This window comes from Agelaius phoeniceus, chromosome 3 (assembly GCF_051311805.1).
Source record: "Agelaius phoeniceus isolate bAgePho1 chromosome 3, bAgePho1.hap1, whole genome shotgun sequence".
Lineage (NCBI taxonomy): Eukaryota > Metazoa > Chordata > Aves > Passeriformes > Icteridae > Agelaius > Agelaius phoeniceus.
The window spans coordinates 56372459-56393324 of record NC_135267.1 but is presented as its reverse complement, the minus strand read 5'-3'; the positions used below and the strand labels follow the sequence as shown (position 1 = coordinate 56393324).

The following is a 20866-nucleotide window of genomic DNA, read 5'->3' as shown; positions in this document are numbered from 1 at the left end:
GGTTCGAGTTACATGATACTATTGGGAAATTAGAATTTTATTCTCCATTGATGTTAGGTCTAATTTTAAAAAACCCAAAAACCAGCACCAATGAATTCATTCATATTCCTAGTGCTAAGACAGACTCTCCAGTTTGTTTCTAAAGAACCTTTATACTCAGGAGGAGTGATGTAAGAAAACAGAGTAAAACCCATGCAATTATATACCTAGATATATCAACTATATATGTGTAACTTGATTTTCAGTAGCAGTCAATTGAAGCAGGGATCTGAGCTCAGTTTAATCATTTGGTTTTCAACATCCACGTCGGAATTTTAAATGTATCTGTGTGGTCTCACCCAGAAATTAATCAAATGTATATAAAGAGGAGTAAGAAGAAAAAAACTTATCTGAAAGAAATGCTGCTTTTGAAGCATAAAGGCAAAACCAAAGGAAAGAAAATAGTTAACTGCTGTATTTGTTGTTCTACCCACACTAACATCTTTCCTTGTAAAATTTCTCTTAGGTATTTTTCACACGTTTGTCTCTTTGACCTTTGCCTTCTGGCAAATCATGGCAGCTGCTTCTCATTTCGCAATCCTTCACCAGTGCAATCTGTTTTGTCATCCTGCCTTGATTCATGCTCATGACCCTTGCTTCACATTCAGGCAGGGGAGTAGCAAGGCTGTGGGCCTGAGCAGCTGGGTAGGGAGAGATGGCAGCTTTCACAGAGCTGCTCTGTCCTTCCCCTTTTTCACTCAGGCGATGACAGACAAATGCAATATGCAGAATGCACTTCTATTCCAGGCTTGCCCAAGAACGTAGGAGTTATCCCTGATGCCAGGGACAATGCGGGTTACTGTTGTCTCACCACCAGCAAACAAAAAGCTGGCTAAGACCTCGAGTTGCCATTGTTCCTCCTCCTTCCAAGGGGGAGGGCAGCAGCACAGTCTGTGGCAGCCTCTCTTCTCACAGGAGAGCTATGGGAAAGCCAGCCTACTGGCTTTGTCAGCTCCTAAGTAGTCCAGCTGGGTGAAATACAACCTTTGCTTGTGTGAAACAGCAGCTGTACCAGAGCCCTGATGTTTCCACAGGAGTCCCCAGTACCACCATCATCACTGCAACTCCATCCAGGAATGCAGCACAGTATAAAACGGGGAAGATGAGTGGCATCAGAAACACTCTGCTGCTCAGTAGCCCCATTTTGCATTCACAGCCCATCTGAACTAAGCCCTGACCAGAGCAGTACTCACACGTGCTGAGCTGTCCCCAGTCAAAGAGCAGGAGAGATTGCTCCCTCAGTTTCTTCCATCCTTACCTGGTTGTATACATGTTTCCTGGTAATCTAAGCAGCAGTTTCCAAGCTTGACACAATCTTTATCGCAACGGCAGCTTCCAAAGGTCCTTTCAAAGCAGCGACCTTTGCAGGTTTTCACTGTAATATTGGATAGTGTTAGATATCAGTGGCTGAGCCCAAATCAGTCAACATGCAAAAGAAACTAACACAGCCCACGTGTGAAATGATACAGTTGGTGATTCCAACGTACAGGATGGCTGCAAAAACAGTGGCAGCCAAAGGAAACACTTGATCCAACCAAATGCTAATTTCCTCTTACTGAACAAAAATAATTTTTCATCATATTGAACAAAAGGTTCTGTTTTCTTTTAGCAGGAACATCGTGTTTCAGTACTGGCAGAAACCAATGAAATAAAAGCTAGTTGTGACTGTCCTCGCCCCTGTGTCACAGGAAGATGTGAGTACAGACCCTCAGAGTATGTAAGGTCTCAAGATGTAAGGATGGTTGTTCCAAAGCAGACACAAGAGATACAAACATGAGTATACTGCTCACAGGTTTATTTTTTGTTCAATTTCAATATCAAAAAAAGACATAGCATTCTTCCACTAGATTGGTGTTGCTGAGAGCAGGGGGATGATCATAAAAAAAATTTAAAAAACAAATCCAAACAAAAAACCCCAAAACCCAACCAAACAGCAACAACAAAACAATAAAAACAAACAAACAAACAACCCTACAAAACCCCACCACCACCCAACTAGAAACTAGTGATGTGAAGGATTAACAAAAATAAAGGATTTGGTCACACTGTCTAATCCTGAGCAATCACCAGAAGGGAGTGAGAGAAATCCATCATTTGGCTCATCTTCTGAAGAATCTTGAGGTGTGTGATATTAGGAAAATGAGATACTAATGAACCAATATTGCAGAGCTGTAATAAAATGAGAAGAAACCTATATATATTGTAACAGAAATTGTATAAACTGAACTTCTGTTGAAAATCATTTTATGTTCAGCTTTGAAATTATTCTTCATAGTTGTTCCCAAAGTGAAGCCTAATTTCTTTAAAAAAAAAAAATCTTTCGTAACCTTCTACCTGAAGAAACTTCACTATTGAAAAAAACCACATATTTTTCAGAACAGAAAACAGACAGAGGAATTCCACCAGGAATGTTTTCAGGCTACAATTCTAACCAGTAAAAAAAATAACCTTTTTTTTTACCTCCATAATTGACTGGAAAAGATGAAAAACAAATGTTCCAGGACAACATGAAATAGAAGTTGTTGTGTTTTGTTGTTTCATTTTAGTTTTTTTTTAATGGTGAACTGAAAAAAGCCAGCCATTCACCACAGTGACAGCTGGGATACATGGAAGTTGCCAGATCAGACACTGAGTACCAGGATCACTTTACCTCTCAAGTGAGTACACACAATCATTGATTACACCTGAGGTTTATTTTCTGGTATTTTTATTCCACTCTTACTGATGCTGCTTCAAGCAATGCATGCAATCCTCCTCCTGCAGCAAGAAGGGGGTAGCATTTTGATAATATGAAAATTATTTCACCAAAAAAAAAAAAAAAAAAGGAATTTTTGAGTAACATTACTAAATAAAAGACATAGTGTTTACCATCTTTTGAACAGCTAGGCTTCAGGCCAAATATACATCCTAGGATTGTCGTTAACACACAGACACAGAGTACCTGTGGGACAGGAAGGAAAAGAAATAATATTAAATTACCACTAAATGGTTTTGAAAGTGCTCATTTTCTCTGTAATGCTACACAATTGTACTAAAATTCATAAATATGCTGATTTAGAGGCCGATTTCACTGTTTTCACTGGCAGTTTTCACTTCCACAAGTAGATACGTTGTTTGCAATTAATTAGCAGTGTGTGAACATGCTCGTCACAACTGGGCCTATGTATATCATTTCTTCTCAAGTCCTTTAGCATAGACATATATCATCATGTCTTCCTTGATTTCTTTATATCATTCTTTCATGATGATATATTTCTATTTCTTACACATTTTATAGAAAACTTTTTTACTCCACTCCTTCCTTGTATGTTGTTCTAAGAGGGTGAAGTTTTGCCATTAACCATCGATGACAAACAGAAGGCATAGCCCTTAAGTGATACCTATAATTTTCTTAGGCAGGAAAACCCTTTCCCACTTCCTAGTATCCAGTTCATACTAGATCTGGGTCCACACAATGGTAAGCAACTGTGGGATGTCACATTAAGGCTGACCACAGTGTCTTGCACTGACCAGAAACTACAGCTGTTTTCATTATGGATTTTGGATGTACTGAAGTTATGGAACAAGCACTGTATTACCCTGGTCCAGCAGGTCACAGCAGGATTTAATGCCTACTCAAATGCAGAAACAGATTTCTTTTAACCTCATTAAGTATTGGTTTTATTCCCATAAACTCTTTGAAAAAGTATGTGTACTATCAGTGCTTAGACAGTAATCAAAGAGAAGTCAAGAATGCAGTTACAACAGCTATTCTATTTAAGTGCAGAATGTAATAACTTTGCCAGAAGTCCTGAAACAGAACATGCTGCAATAATGCAGGCTTTCTTATACGTAAGAATTTGGGGAGATCTCGGTAGGGAACGAGTGTTCATACCACCTTTCCAGTCACTGTTTTCTGCAGAAAAATCACATTGAAGCAATACTTCAATAACTTCACATACCTGGCTACACAATTCTGTCCATTTTTTTCTCCTTTCCCATCAGTAAACTCTGCTGAGTCAGCCTTGAGTAGGATGCCTGAATCATAATGTGATGCAGCAAAAATTCCTTCCATTTTAAAATGCACCTAATTATTTCTCAAGTTTATTCTTTTTAAATACTGTGATACTTCAGTAATTAAAAACTATTTGTGTTGTTTTTAACAACTCTACAGTTTACTATGCAATTTTGTTCACTAAGCAGTTAATAAAGACAGTAAGAAAGCAATTTCTGGAATGTGTAGTATTGGAATTCAGCTATTACTCTGAATTTTTGAAATAAAAATTATCAAAAACCAAACTAATCTATATAAAAATATTTCAAAGTACCGTTTATTTTAAAATTGAGCAATAGACTGGATCTGATGAAGCTGTGGCTTCGAATTCTGAATCAGGGAAGTCACTGGAATCTTATTCAACATCACACGTAGCAAAGAAATAAGCATTTTTTCAGTTAAATTACAGTCTTTGAATTGACAGGGAAAGAAGCAAAATAATAAAAGACTGAAAAGGAAAAAAATCTAGCATCATCTATTCACCTGCATCTGAAAAAACTTACAGAAATATACAAGTCTCCATTAAACCTAGCTATCAAGAATGAACACAAGTACAGAGCTTTGTACTTTTCTTTTTTTTGTTGTTTTTGGTTGTTTTTTTTTTGTTTTGTTGTTTTGAAATCAGAATACTAACAGGTGCAGCATCAACACTTTCTGTTACATCAGTATCAACAACATTATCTTCAATGTAAATTGTTCTGGACTCTTGAAATCCCTCATACAAAATATCACCTAGATAAGAGCAGGCGGGCAGGGAGATAGGTGACACTTCAAATGCAAGATGTCAAAGCCCAGCAAAATCAGTGGAGAACGCAAGACCTGTTATTGTCCTTTTAACATTATTATTCTGTTATTGTTACTATTATTAAATTACAAATGGACTAATTTATCTTCTAAAAGCCAGGTTGAGAACATTTTATTTCAGGGTGAAGATTTATTGCTTCTCTGCTCCCACCAGGCCCTACTACTAAGATCAAGAAGTAGAATGTCCTCTGAGATGTGAACACAAACATGCTTTAAAACAAGCAAAACCCACAGCTACTCTATTTGTAACAGCTTTGTTCCCATATCTTCAAATAGCTACCTAGACCTACGACCTATGGGACTTTGGCCACCTAAGGCATCCCTGTACAGAAAACACATTGCAGGGCCACTAAATGGACTATTAATATTCCCTGATGGAGTTTCAGTGTAGGTAATGCAGGAGTTTAATCACTAATGCAAAAATAAAATTTACATAAAACCCACCCAAAAGCGACAGCAACTTCTCAATGTAAAGCTGATAGAACTTCGCTAAAATTCTCCCAAATAATTTCTGTGATTTTGGCACCAAATGTAATAAAATAACAGTTTTATCACAAACATCACAACCTGTCTTATATTCCAGGTTGTCAGTTTTATGCTTCTATGAACATAATTCCAAGAAGCAAAAACAAAAGGATTATATTCACTGAGGCAAATGAGTACTCTTTTGGGTACAAAATACTATAAAATGCAATACTAAATGCAATTATATATTAAGATCTTGAAAATCTCGACTCACTACATTAAATCCTTTGTTTTCTTAACCTTAGTCCCATTAGCTTAAATTTTTGTTTTAAAAAAATTTTACTGCAAAACACTAAAGCTTCCCCCTCCTTTCTGATTTTCTCTTTCTTCCCTTCTTTAACACTTAATAAAGATTTTTTACAAAAACGGTAATTTTACCCATTAAACATCTGACAGTGTTCTAGGACAGCCAAATCTAACCCAGTGGAACCTCATGCAATTGCAGCTTACTGTTTAAGGCTTTGAATTGAAGCTTTATTTTGAGCCTGAATGACTTCAGTCACATGGATATTATCCACACAAATGGCAAAATGTTCTGCTGGAACAGTAATGAGCAGCTAATACTGGCCAGCAGCAGCAGTCCTGACTAGGCACAGTAAGAGGTGTTACACCAGTAGTTGACCTATTGTCAGTGGAAAGGCGCTAAGATTGTCAACTCTGTAGATGATGAAGAATATTTAAACTATTTTTAAAGTTCCAGATACTCACTGCATCTCACTGCTGCACCCTAAAGATGAACCAGTTTACTTTGCTTCTTTCTATATTGCAACATATCTCTGCTGTCCAGAGAAGTTGTGGACACCTTGGAAGTGTTCCAGGCCAAGTTGGACAGGGCTTTGAGGAACCTAGTAGAAGGTGTCCCTGTCCATGGCAGGGAGGTTGGAACTAGATGATGTTTAAGGCCCCTTCCAACCCAAACCATTCTGTGATTCTATAAGAAAACCTCACCACAGCAAGTAGGTTACTAATTTTACCTGACCTGCTTTACATACAGGTAGGTCAGGTTGGAGATGCTGCAGCCTGCTACATAAAGATTGTATATTTTTTTAATCCATACAAAGACAAGTAGCTGCATGCATGCTTGTTTACTAACAAGGACCTTGTTTAGCAACCTGCAGCAAGCACCAAATTCAAAGCTCTAGCTACTACCACACTGTCAACATAACACCTGCCTTGAAGGTTTAATCTGCCTTTTTAAACCATAGGAAGAAATCTTACCTGTTCTCTCTCAGCCATATTCTTCCACTCAAAAGAGAATGCAAGAATTGAGAACAAGATGCCATTAAGAAAGAATATGGGAATCCAATATTTCATAGGAAAACAAGTAAAATTAAAGAACCTGGCCTTGTAATACACAAAGGTAGAAAATTAAAGTTTTATGATCTGTATCTTATGAGGCTACTAGCACAAACTGTCAGATTCAGTTCTAATGTCGCATCTGAGCAAAGGTTTTTAAAACAACACAGTAACAACTGCAGAGAAGAAAATGTCCTTTTTTGGTTTAAAAATAATTTTTAGAAAGTTTGTTTTGGAATCACAAAAACATTGTCATCTAGGGATGAATCTTTGTCCCATCACTGCTTCCTTTACGTGGGAGGAAGCAATAAAAGCTTTGCTTTGTAAACAATTATAATGGTTGGGAATAGGTGGTTGAAAGTCTGGAACACTGCAATCCCGAGAACATTTCAAAAGCCTTTTATTTCAAAAGCCTTTCATTTTGAGCTGGGTAAATGGAAATATGATAGCATGGTTAGAGAAGAGAATAATTTCCCTCACTCATCTCTAGAGCTGCAGCTGAAGAGAATTTTTCAGCAGTAATTTTGGGGAGCTGCTGGAAGGGCTGGAGTCACCAAAGCATGCAGGCTGCAAACACCTGATCCCAAAGAGACTCCTCAGCTGTACAGGTCTTACTGACACACAAAGAAATCTCTCACTGGCCTTAGCTACTGCCACCTTTCCTATCACATTTTAGTCCTCCTGTACACAGTTAATACTACTGTCCCTTTCTCTTCATTCTTCTCTAGCTCTGTCCACCTCCCCCATTCCCCTCCTCATTCTGTATTCTGTATTCTGTATTTTCTTTGGCAAAGAATGTACTGATACTTCTTTTAAGGAATTATCATGCTGAATTACATTTATTTCTGTGTTGATCTTCCTCACTCTTTGCCTGCCATGTACCCAGTTGCTTTCTGTCTCCCTTCCTTCATCCGTGGTATTCCATGGCCAACAAAACTTGTCACTCCAAAGTTTAAGATACATCCATTAACAACTATGCAATTATCAAGGAAACCATGCAAAATAATGTTTTTCCATCCTAATCTCCATGATTGGTTCTCACAGTTGTGTCATACGTATCCATGAAGGGAGGATGTCTAGACAGGGTCTGTAATGCCAGTATTAAGAAAACCCATGGAATTTTCCAAAACCACTGGGATCTGAGAAAGGCATGCTGTGTTTTCACTGTTTTGTGCACCTAGAATAGATGATTACTGACCTGAACCTTAACACTAAAATATCTTCGAGAAAGAATTTCACCTGCAAAAATGTAAAGAACACAGTAACAAATAATGAATTTCAAGCAAGAACAGTGTCACCTTCTGACAGTTAAAAATGCAGACAGCATACTCTATAAAGGAAAAAAAAACTACACTTATCTACACTTGCCAGGGGCAGCAGAACACTTACTCATGCTTGTAAAAATTATTTTTAAACCAGCATAAACCCCGTGCCAACAGCTCCGTTTTATTCAAAAGCAGGGGTTACTTAATAAAGTTTAATAAACTGAAAGGAGGTAGATACTTCAGTCACATCAGCACAGCTACTTAAGTAACACTTTAGTAAATCACCTAAAAAAAAAAAGTAAATCAGCACTGAACCAAGTGCACCACCTCCTTCTGCACCAGTCATCTCTTCTTTCCACATTTGTAAATATTTTTATGGTCTACAAAGACTTGATTCTGTTGATCTACATTCCACTCATAGAGGCCAGCAGGAGGAGAATCGCTGAGGCTCCCAGGTCCTGGCTGTTGTACAACACTGGAGGTGACTAAATAATTCTGAAGTCAGTGGATCAAAATGCTGGAGATAACACCCAAAACGTTTTGAGAGCTAGAACTATTTACCATGAAAATGCATAGGCATTATTGTTTTTCTTCCTCAAAGAGGCACATAGGACGTCTACTCTCATTCTTTCTATTGAATGTTCTCAGGACTGTTATTATGTGCTATTGCAACCAAAGGCCATTCAAAGGACAAGAGTGTTTTTAATGTAGATTGAGCCACTGTAAGGTATTATAAAAGCCTTCACACAGCTCACCAAAGAGTGATAACACTTCACTCAGTAGAGAATTATCAGCAGAAGACTATCATCATACTATAGATCTCTAATACCTTCCAAAACTATTCAAGCATCTACTTTTAACAAAAAGATACCAAAAGATAGAAGAGTTAGCATCTGTCATCTAGTCAGCTGGAATGTAAAATATTTTTCTTATTTGTTGCTTGCCCAGCTGTGAAGGTACATACTCTCCTGGAAATCATTAGCACTTGAGCTGTTGTTATCAAAGCTTTACCCCAGCTGTTACCTTTTCACTGCACTTAAGATCATGGGAGAATTTAGAGAAAAATTAAAGTGCAACAATATGCTAGCCAAGAAGAAGGGGAAATAAAACTTCAATTGACAAAAAGCAGGTAGCAGCTGACTCTACTATTTAATCAGCAAGTAGATTTTTGTAAAGACCTAAGGAAAGAAAACTCATGTTATGAGAAAAAAATTAAACATTGTAATTTCAAGCACAATTCTTTTATTCAACATAGTAGACTAAGAACACAGAACAAAGCCCACTGCATGTCATCCGCTTTAGTGGCAACCACATATGAATGCACAACTGCATAGAAAGGAAAGAAACTGTTAGTAATTATGCCAACTAAAATTTGTTTTGCAAACAACTGGCACTTGAATCATAAATAAAAGCAAAATTGGATCTCAAAATATAGCCTTGAGCCATCTTCATGCCCTTCTGTTCCAGATGTCCCTTTTCAAGAATGAAGCCAAAGCTTTTCCTGTTTAGATTATTGTCATGAGAGTTGTGACAAGAACAGAGTACAGAGGGGGTGGCTTCTACAGGGTACTGATTATACCACAAAATATACCAAGTAAACCTATATCCACATCCATTTTTCTTTGTCAGATACTGTTACAACTGCCACCATGACAGCAATATTAACTTCCACAGGAAGACAAAATGACCTTAAAGAATAAGTGAAGAAATCCTGTAAAACACTAAGATTATTAGGAGTGTCAAATAATTGCAGAACCACAAGCAGTATGAGAAGAATGTAGGACAAATCAGGTTTCATACAATCATTTAGGCTGGAAAAGACCTTTAAGATCAACTCAAACAATTTCAGTTATTCATTATAAGTCTTTACTAAGTACACTGATATCGATCAAAGACACATCTTCAGCCCTGAATCCTTTGACCATTTTCCCAAAACAAAGACAAGGGATGATAAAGAGGGCATTATTTACCTCAGCACCTTTTGAATATAGCCCCTCAAAAAACAAAAGGTAGACTATCAAATTTTGATACCTCACAACATGGAAACATATTTGAGCCAGAAGAAGGTTCTAGAACTGGCCCATTTACCAGCGTTAAACAGTGAAGTGAAATGAAATATACATGGCCAGGCTGGATTATTGATCTTCTTGAAGAAGCTATAACAACTCTTTTTGTTATCCTAGGAACAAAAGCAACCAGTGTTTAACACAAACTTGTATCCACAGACTACACCACATTAGAAAGCATTTATATAGGTTGATTTGCCTATATGCCATTACACAGCAGAACTGTGACAAGGTTATGCTCACTGACTTTCTTCAGAAATGCAAATTCTACATTTTTTCTTATTACTTCCTTTTCTCCTTAGCTAACCTACTGTGTTAAACAATTAAAATTATTTCATTTGCAAAAAATCCTTACTTATGCTACTTTTCTTTGTCCTCCATCACACCCCATTTACCATGAAAGCCACTGCTGCCTTATAAACCCACTTACAGGTAACTTTTTATACAGGTGACTTGTGCAACATCTATGCAGAAAAGTACTTTTTGCTTTTCAGTGCAGAAAGTGTTTTTTTGAAAAGAGGTCAGGAAGTATATCAAAACAATGTAAAAATATCATTCCAATATTCAACATTATAAAAAAGCTTTTCTTAAAATTACATCTGCTACTGTTTCATTCAAATGGGACAGTGTTGTGATGCAGCACATTGACAAATTCTATCATAGGGTATGGTCACGGTGATACTTGCCAATATACTCATTTCTATTTTCAGCTCCAAGGTGAGAAACTCTTCATACCTTTCATGTTTTTAAAGCCTTTATTTACTCTGCTCCTCCTTTCAGCCGGAAGGAACAATAACATAGCTTCTACTGCAAGTCAAATCAGAACAATTCACTCTGTGTAATTCCAGTGAGACCAGTAAAAAAATGCAAAGGAAAATTTTTGAAGAGCAGGAGTTGGAAGGAAGCCCTGCACAGTTTTTGTATCTTTGGCCTTGACTGAAATCCAAGTTTTAGGGCAGTACCTAAGTTGTTCTGAATTCAAGACAAAATTATTACTACAGAAAGCCTATCCACTTAAACTGTGTTCTTTGTTATTTTAGTATCCAAGAGTTTTGCAGAACTATATGAAGGTGTTCAGAACAAAAGCTGCCTCCCTTCTGCCAGGAATTTGGCTAAACGTGCTTGAGGCCAGTTCTCTGGTACTGGTTCAGTTATCTGCACTATCTGGGAGACCTCAACCAGTCTTGAAGATAGCTCTTCAATAAAAAGCTAGAGAAAGCCTCAGAAGAGTCACTCCTTGTTTTAGCCAGCCTTACCTCTGTGGCCTGTCTGGAATTTGGTACAGCCACACTGCAGTCAAGTCCATCCTGGCCATTTATTCTGTTGATCCAAACTCACAGGTCTGCCTTCCCTTACCTTGGACCTCTCTTACCATTACAGACTCACCTGGCAATTTAGACTATTGGCTGAACCTGGTTGGTGTCCCCAAATCCACTGTGCTCACTTGGCTCACACACAGCAAGACTGTCCCTTTCCAATAAGGGCACTGGCTTGTTGCCATGACTGGATACAGCTTTACCCTCTCTTCCAGCATGACCTGCCTTCACCTGGTGCCTGACAGGTAGGCAAAGATTTACTGGAAACTTTACTGCAAAATTAAAGAAATGTAATGGAAACCCTAAGTCACAGATTGCATCAGAACTCTGAATGCTGGAGCAGTAAGTATGAGCACACAACACCAATCAAAACCCAATTCACTCATTTTGCCTGAATGGACCAAAGGGTTGAGCCATCACAGTGTGGCCTAATCTACACTCCCATTCTCCATTCCCTAATTCTACACTCCTATTCCTAGGCCAGTGTGCCTGTTTTCAGGCATCCAGCCAGCCAGAAGCATTGACAGATGCATCAGTCACACGGCTGGGTGTGCTTCAGCCTCTCCCAAGATTTGCACTCCAGCTGGAGTCCAGGCAGCCAGAAGCATCCACACACACTGCACTCCAAGGGGTGACTGAAACCTCCTGCATGGCTTAAATCCTCCAATTCAGCTACAGAAGAGACTATTTGGTAGCCTAAACTCTGTGCTGTTTTATTGATGCTAAAAGCCATACCTAAACTACCCAGCTGAAAGCGAGCTGAAGTTTGCTTGGCAAATTTTCAATCACCCCTTTGATTGTGCATCCAAGTCCAACCCAGTAGGGCAATAAAATTTAAACTGAGTTCTGATTACAGTTTTTAACAAAGATGGTCTCTACTCTCCCTTTGTGAAGATTTTTATAAAAGTGGAATTTGAGGAGCTGTTTTTCTCTGTTATTGTTTTGGTTTTGTAGTTGGTGTTGGGTTTTGTTTATCTGTGTTCACTGTTGTTTGATTTGAGTTCTTTTTTTCTAATTCCTTAATTCCTGCAAGTGTTTCTTTGGACAGTATTTTTTTACTTTACATAGCTTCTGCCTTTTAGGATATGTTATGCCAACTCGCTCTATGAAGTGTAAATAAAGCAAGAATACAAATTAACCCTCAAAACTCTTCAGAGCTAAAATTTCTATTTTTTTTTTTTTTATTGTATAGAGCAAGATTATGACTTTTGTCTTCAATACCCAGCATGAAAATTGCCACTTGAAGGGCAAAAAAGGAATTTTGGGGTTACATTTCCCTGAGTATAATGAGAATTATTTGCAAAGTCTTCCCTAAAAAGTGAGTAGACTGAAGAGAAACATTCAGCTCTATGATTTTTAAATTCAAACCCCAAACTTTCTTTTGATGGCTTAAATTGGATAACAATGTCTTTATTTTTTGTATGTATAGTTACAATTTTATTCTAATTAATGCATTTAAGCAATATCAACAGTAACTCAATAAAAAAAATGTTTTGTCAAACACCATGTGTTCAGACTTTAAACCAAGTCACAATGGAAGCTGGAGAGCTCTAACATTGGCAGAAGACAGCTGTAAATTATCCTTGCTTCCCAACATTGGAAGAGATTTTCCTACAAATTATTAAGATATTGGAAATCAGCCAAGAACTCTTTTAATATTTCTAAACTGAAAGTGTTTCAAAGTCTATTAAAAATATGGCAATCTTGTTACCATCATTCTTTACTTCATATTTCACCAAGGGATGTTTAATGCCAAAAAATTGAAATCACCCAACAGTTACTCTAATATTACTGTCGAGATGTGTGGTGTTTCTTGGATCTCAGAAGTCCCATCTAAGCTCAGTCCAGCACTGCCATGGAAGCAAGTAATTTCAGCAAGGACCACCTTTCCCTACTGAAAAATAAAGAAAAAGTTACAAGCCACATAAAGCAAAATTCAAAAAAAGGATGAAATTGAATGGTTTGCTGAGAGCCAAAAATAGATTAAAGACTGAACATGGCACCCAGGCCCCTCCAATTCAGACAACAGCATCCTTCAATCCAGTGCTTGAGAACTGACTGATACATATAAAAATATCCACACTGAAGTAAGCTGAAGTCAATAACCACAGTCCAAATTACAAGATTTGGGTAATTAAATATATATTCTGCGTTTTTTATGGAAAAAAGAATATGGATACACATTAATAATTTTGTTTTCAAGTACTAATCTATACAAATGTTTGGGTACCTTCAAACATCTTTAAGGGGAAAACCATCAGCATGAAAACAACCAAACAGGAATACAATCTTCCCAATAATAATAAAAGAAGGTTGTTCCCACATCTTCATCTATGGGGAGGAAAAAAAAGAACCAAATAACAAAACCAGACAAACCTACTGTTATCTCCAAAATCCTGACATAGCACACCCATCTTTCCCCGCCTGAGCCTAAAGCCAGCAGCTATGAGCTATTTTCAAATGAAGTGGTGAATACCTTTCAGGACTCATACAGAATATCTTTACATCCAATAGATCTTTTTTCAACACTTAGACTCTTTGCTGACTGCAGCAATGGCAAATATGAACTGGCAACAGAAATTTTCCCTTGGGCAGAGATTGTCTCATTTATTTATGATAAATAGGGGTTTATGATTCATAAAAGCTTAACATAGCAACCAATGGATGACTGAAACCAGATTTATAGAATAATGGAGCAGATGTTCCTGAAAACTACACTAAGGCACATGGAAAATAAGAAGGCGATAGCTATTGTGGCTTCACTAAGGGCCAACTGTGTCTGACAAATTTGGTGGCCTTCTAAAATGGGATTACAGCAGTGGTGGAGGAGGGAATAGAAACCAAAATCATCTACCTGGACTTGTGCAAAGCATTTGGCATGCTCTGCATGAAATCCTGGTCTTTACACTGGAGAGACATGGATTTGACAGAGGGACATGGAACCGGCTGGATGGTCACACTCATGAGCTATGCTATGGGGCTTGATGTCCCAGTGGAAACCAGTGAGGAGTGGCCTTCCTCAGGGTCAGCATAGGGACCAGCACTGCTGGACATTTTGTCAGTGACATGGGCAGCAGGATCAAGGCACCCTCAGCAAGTTTGCCAATGACACCAAGCTGCATAGTGCCATCAACTGGAGGGAAGGGATTGCCATCCAGAGGGGCCTGGGCAAGCTTGAGAGGTGGGACTGTGCAAAGGCCAAGTGTGTGATCCCTCATGACAATCCCAGTACCAGCACAGGCAGGGCAGAGAATGGTTTGAAAGCAACCCTGAGGAGAAAGACTTGGGACTGTTAGTGGATGAGAAGCCCAATGTGACCCAGCACCCCCAGCTGGTCTGCAGATGGCACAAAACTGAGCAGTGCAGTTGACATAACAGAAGAATGGGATGACACCCAGAGGGACTTGGAGAACCTTGAGAAGTGGGACCACAAGAACCTAATGAAGTCCAACAAAAACAAGGTGCTACACCTGGGTAAGGGAAATCCCTGAGATGAGTGCAGACTGGGAGAAGGACTCACTAAGAACAGCCCTGCAGGGAAGGACTTGGGGGTGCTGGTAGATGAAAAGCTGGGCACAGGCTGTTAATGTGCACTCACAGCCCAGAAGGCCAACTGCATCCTGGGCTGTACTCACAGAAGTGTGACCAGCAGGTCAAGGGAGAGGATTCTGCCCCTCTACTCCACTCTTGTGAGACTCTCCACCTGGGGTGCTACATCCAGCTCTGGGGCCCTCAGCATAAAAGGAATTCTTAAGACTTCTTGAAGCAAATCCAGAGGAGGGCCACAAAGATACACAGAGAGCTAGACCACCTCTTCAGTAAAGATAGGTGGAGAGAGTTGAGGCTATTCAACCTGAAGAAGAGAAAGCCCAGGGAAAACCTTACATCTTCCACTACCTGCAGGGGCAGGAGAGAGACTTGTTACAGAGCATGTAGCGATCAGACAAGGGGAAATGGCCTTAAACTGAAAGAAGGTATGTTTATATTAGAAATTGAGAAGAAATTATTTATTGTAAGGGTGGCAAGACACTTGAAAAGATTGCCCAGAGTTCTGTGGATACCCCATCCCTGCAAGTGTCCAAGGCCAGAATAGATGAGCTTTGAGCAACCTGGTCTAGCGTAGGCGTCCCTGCCCATGATAGAGGAGTTGAAACTGGCTGATCTTTAAGGATCTCTTCAGACCCAAACCATTCTATGATATGATAAGGCTAGAAGAGATCTGAAGAGGTTTTCAGTTCAATCTCTTGCCCAATGTTGGAAGTTGGCTAGTTTTTAGGATGTGCCTTGAAAAAAATAAGAAACACTGGACAGCCTTAATGAAAAAAGGGGGAAAAAACTTACAGACTATAAAAATATTAAGTGCATTCCACAGCATTTTTTAAACTTCACAATTTATTATCTTTATGCAATCTGAAATGCTTGAGTTACTCTTTAGATGAGACTAACACACTAGCAATGTCTCAGTCTGGACTTTACCTGGAATTTTTTTTGCAGTTTTTTTCTACTTTGGAATCCTCAGGCTGCAAAACTCCTTAAGAATTTTTCTAACAAAAGCTTCAGTTTAAATGAGTTTTCCAGTTCTGACAAAAAGTCTGAAGCTGTTGAAAAGAAACATTCTCTTACATTATTACTTTATTTCTCTCAATGTTTCAGCTGTTAGACTGGCATGGAAAATTTTATTTTAATGGAATGAATGAATCAGACCAAAATGCAATGCCTGAGTTCCTGGCAAATGGGAAAACCTCAAACATAAGCAAAGGTTATGCTGCTCTTGGGCAGCAGCATACTGCTCGCTCACATAACAGCCTGGAGACACTACAGACAGTTCACTGGGCTTTAAAGGAACAGAAGTTTGAGCTTAGAAAACTGGCAAGACAGTAAATAAAAAGGTGGCTTTATGTGCTTAGGGAAGCACTGTGGGTTAGTAAAATCCACCACTTGTGGAATCCTCCCTCTGCAGCAGCAGCAGCTGCCCTGTCATAGGGTAAGATTGGCTCATGGACAAGAGCTGGGAATGTTAAGGTTCACAAACTGCACAGACATCTGCAAGTGGCAGGTGCTTGTGAAGGAAGAGTAGAATGCAGTCCAGTCTCAGCTTTCCAGAAAAATAAGAAGAGTGATTCAAGTATTCCTTAATCAGCAGAAATGCGTTAATGAGGTTTTAGAAAATTTCAACATAAGCTCACTTGAAAGCAGTCATTTGTGGGATTTTTTTATCTACATAAATAAAGGAGGCAATAGCGCATACAGCCAGGATAAATGCAGGCAAATGAGATTTACCTAACATCTGGACACTTTAACAGTTTCACATTACTATAAAACTACAAACACCAAGCAGGTAAGTCTACTCACTTTTTTAGGACATTTGGATATCGTAAATGCTTCATAAATACATTGGTTTCTGAGAAAGAACAAACTAGCATTCCTAACTCCATTTTGCCCCTTTCTGATATGTTTAGGTTAAATACATTCTTGTTTTATTCAAGCCAGTATCACCTGCAGTATTTAGAAAGTTTTCCAAGTTCTCACTGAATATCTTATATCATCTCTGTGTTTGCAGTCACCCCCAAAAAATAGTGTATGGCCATAAATATTTAGAATTTTTAAATTATTTTTGTATAGATGACATGTTTCACTCTGACACTTTCATGAGCACAGGAGGAAATTTTTACCAGTTCTCAATGAATGGCATTTAGAAAATAAGAACTTAATTCAGAAGAATAAGTAACTGCAAACACTAACTTGTGCCCACTCCAGTCTCTAAGTAGCTGTGCATCTCTAAAAATTTTGGTGCACTAGAGCCTAAAAAGCTCAGGACAGCAATACTAGGTTCTAAGGCTGAAAAGAGCTGAGCTGTTTTCACCATCCAACTGCAGTGGCTTTTATGGCACAACCTTAATCTCCCCAGAAGACAACAAAGTAATGAAACGAGCTACTAACAACAACCTTTATTTATGGGGACATTTCATCAGAAAGTTGTCAAAAAAAGCTTTTGCATGGAAGCTACCATAGACCTTTGCATGATTTTTTTTTCTTATAACATTCTGACAAACTTAGAAACATAATTTACCTCCTGCTATGTCAGAAAGTATGACCAACCTGTAGTCACAATGGTATGGGTGGATGAATCATTCGAAAAGGTAGCCAGATTAGAAAGATATCAGTAAATTTGGATAGGTACCTTGACATTTCTGCTTCAATGTATAGAGGACTATTTATGCATACATACATAGTGATGTCTACTGCAGTTCCACTAAAGGTTCCTTCCAAGAACACCATAATTCTTTCACCCTGATAATGAATTTAGCCTCATAATGATTACTCCAGGCAGTTTGGAAGGTCTTATTTTCACATCTCTATGGGGAGGATAATTATAATACAGCAGCATGGCTAAAACTGGAAAGTGACCTACCTGCTAACAATGGCTTTGGCTGCTGGGGCTTCTGAACAAGGGCCAAAAGCGCCTCGCAACAGCACTTGGAGACAAACTTTCAACCCACGGTAGCTCGAATTCAGAGAAAGGCAAGTTTTTACACTTCCTCTGTCCTTTTAGCTCTTTAACTCTTTTTAGCTTTTCCAGCCATATTTTCCTATTTTAACTGGGTTTTGTCTTCCCTGGTGTCCCCCCTGCAGCAAACAGCTAAAACCGCATGATGAAAGACGAGACAACCATTGACACCACAAAAGAATTTTGAAAGATTCAACGCTGAGGACCGTCAAAAGAGTAAAATAAATCAAGAGTTACGAATCGCTCTCCGAGGCAGGTCGCTGTCTATACGCAAGTGCCACGGTCCTGACTCCCGAAGCGGAGCCGTCCCGTAGCACTGCTGCCCCGGGCATCCCGAGGGCAGTCACCCTCTTCCAAAACCACCGAGAGGCTTCTGAGGTCCCGCCACGGGCTCGTCTCCCATCTCCCGAAGCCTGGAGACGGGCGAAACACCTGCGCCAGCCGCACAGCTCCCCCGCTCCCACCGGCGCGGTGAGACCCAGCTCCGCCCGCCCGGCCCCGGCTCTTACCAGGGAGAGCACTTTGTAGGTGTTGGGATCCTTGCTCTTGCCGCCCGGAGGCTTCTCCGGCTCCTCGGCCACCTCCATGGCCGGCAGCATGGGCACAGCCGCAGTCTGCAGCCCGCCATCAGCCGCCCCTACCCCGTCTAGGTGGTCCTCATGGCCCTTCCCCGCTTGCTGCCCGTTCCCCTGCATGGTCCCGCGGCTCTGCCCTCCGCCCGCCCGGACACGGCTATTAATAGCCCGGCGGCCCGGTCCCGCCCCGCCCGGAACGCGGACACCGGCGGCCCCCGCTCCCCCGCCGGCAGCGGCGTGGAGGAGGGAGCGGGATGTTCCCGTCCTTCCCTCGGGATGTTCCCGCCTCGCTCGGTCACCCCCGCTCGGCCGCCCCTCGCTTTCCGAACCCCCCCTGCAGGTAAAGGGCGGGCGCGGCCGCCCTCCCTGCGGGCAGGGAGGCGGTGCGGGGCCGGAGGACACGGCGCTGCTCCGAAATAGCGTCCGGGGGAGGGCGCCGGGCCGTGTTTACGAGGGAGCGCGGAGAAAGTTTCCGCTGCCCGGTCCCCGGGCGGAGGCGGTGGCGCGGCTTTCCCCGAAGCCGCCCGGCGGCGGTGGCACAGGTGTGCGCGGGGGCGGGGGTCCCGCTCCCGGTGCTGCCAGAGGCAGGCAGCCGGCCCCCGGTGCGCGTTTGCACTCACAGCGCCGCCGGCTGCTGGTCGCCCTCGCAAGGTGCTTCCCTCCGTCCCTGCCTGCAGTTCTTCGCCCCTTCCCGAGGAGGTTTTCCCCTCCCGTCCGTCAGTGCCTGCGGGATGCCCACGGAAACCCCCGCAATGCGGGGCATCAGGCCAGCCGAGAGCCCGCACACCGGGGGCGCAGCGCAGCAGGCGGTGTCATCGCCCGCCCGGGGGACACTGCGACTCCTTTAGGGTGATTTGGTCTGTTCAGCCGGGAGAAGAGGGGACTGAGGGGAGACAGCATCCCAGTTTACAACTTCCTCGTGCGGGGAAGAAGAGAGGCGGGCACTGATCTCTGTGATGACCAGCGACAGGACTCGAGGAAATGGCCTAAAGTTATATCAGGAGACGTTTAGGTTGGTTATTAGGAAAAGGTTCTTCATGCAGGGGGTGGTTGGGCACTGGAACAGGTTCCCCAGGGAAGTGGTCACAGCACCAAGCCTGACAGAGCTCGAGAAGCACTTGGACAATGCCCTCAGGCGCTCGGTGTGACTGTTGAGGATGGTCCTGTGCCAGGTCAGGAGTTGGACTTGATAATCCTTGTGGGTCCCTTCCGGCTCAGCATATTTTCTGATTCTGAGATTTTGGACTCATTGCCCTCAAGCCAGGCCCTGCTCAGAGGGCTGGTGTTGTTGGGGTGAAATCCATGCTTGATGCCCTTCAGAGCCTTTTATTGGGACTGGCACCATCTGGCTCCAAGATGCCACTTCCCAATCATTCCCACTAAATTCAGCCCTGCTTGTTTGGCATGAGAGAGGTGTTTGTACACACCCTGACTGTCCATGGGGTAAGGCAGTTCACTCCAGGTATATAGGTAAAACACCAACTGCAGGGCTGGCTCCAGGTGTGGGTCATTCCTCCTTTCTGTAATAGATCAGTGAGGGTTGAGTACCATCAAGACTTGCAAAGTATGCCTAAGCTTAAAATCACTAAAAGTATATCATTCTCCATAATTTTTTAGGTTTTTTACTTTATACAGTTATGTATGTTGACATTGGGCTTAGTCTTTCAGTTTTAATGGGGGGTGGGTTTGATTTCCTAGGGCTTCAGGAGTCTATATCAGATTTATTTTAACTGTCAATGTACTCAGAAAGGAGTGGCCCTTGCATAGTTTCCAACAAAAATCCATATTTTCTAAAAAATAGCTACACTGAAATGAAAATTTCCTTTGGACGTGATCTTGATCCCTGTTGAAATGTTGTTGCTCTGCTTTCTATTTCAGTTGAGTCGCAAGAACAAGCTGTCAGTACAACTTCCCATTAAAAATAATTGCCAGGATGCAGCATGTACATTACTGCTGGTCTGTAGTGCTGCTGCTGCAGCTCACAGCATGCTGAGGGTCACCGAGGGCTGCTCCCACGTGCCTGTTGTCATCTAATGAGGTACCATAGGTGCAGTCTTGAGAATTTCTACCCTAATGTTTCACTTGGTCACATAGGAAAGAGAAAGGCAACAGAAACTGTGATAACTAAGCCCTTGAGCCTACATTAAAAATCTCATTTATTCCATTAATGTGGCATTTCAAACAGCTGTCCAGCTGAGGAGATGACTTTTTTATATGGTCAAGGCTTTTGGCATGTGAAAGTTGCAAATTGAATACTGGTTGTGCAATAATTTTAAAACTCTCATAAAAACTGACATAGTCAAATTGTTTAGGTTTCGGGTTTTTTCAGTGAATGTGGGTTTAATAATTAGCTCAAGTGGCAGTAGGACCCTCACTTTTTTTTTTAAAAATAAAAATGAAAAGATATTGCAATCATGTGTGTAAGTTCAAATCTTTTCT

General features: G+C 40.9%; 1 protein-coding gene across 2 annotated transcripts in view; it reads right to left on the bottom strand.

The window, feature by feature from the left end:
• Positions 1-18792, bottom strand: part of ENPP1 (ectonucleotide pyrophosphatase/phosphodiesterase 1) — a 53205-nt gene extending 34413 nt beyond the window's left edge. The window contains exons 1-3 of one of the 2 annotated variants that reach the window (XM_077175336.1): positions 18362-18792; positions 2908-2980; positions 1298-1414 (exon numbers count right to left, since the gene is read on the bottom strand). In XM_077175336.1, coding sequence (XP_077031451.1) covers positions 1298-1414; positions 2908-2980; positions 18362-18547 — 376 coding nt within the window. In that variant the 5' untranslated portion in view covers positions 18548-18792. Of the gene's footprint in view, positions 1-1297; positions 1415-2907; positions 2981-6619; positions 7988-18361 lie in introns of those variants that run through there. The other variant, XM_077175337.1, reaches the window with a different exon arrangement.
• Between the last annotated feature and the right edge of the window lie 2074 nt (positions 18793-20866).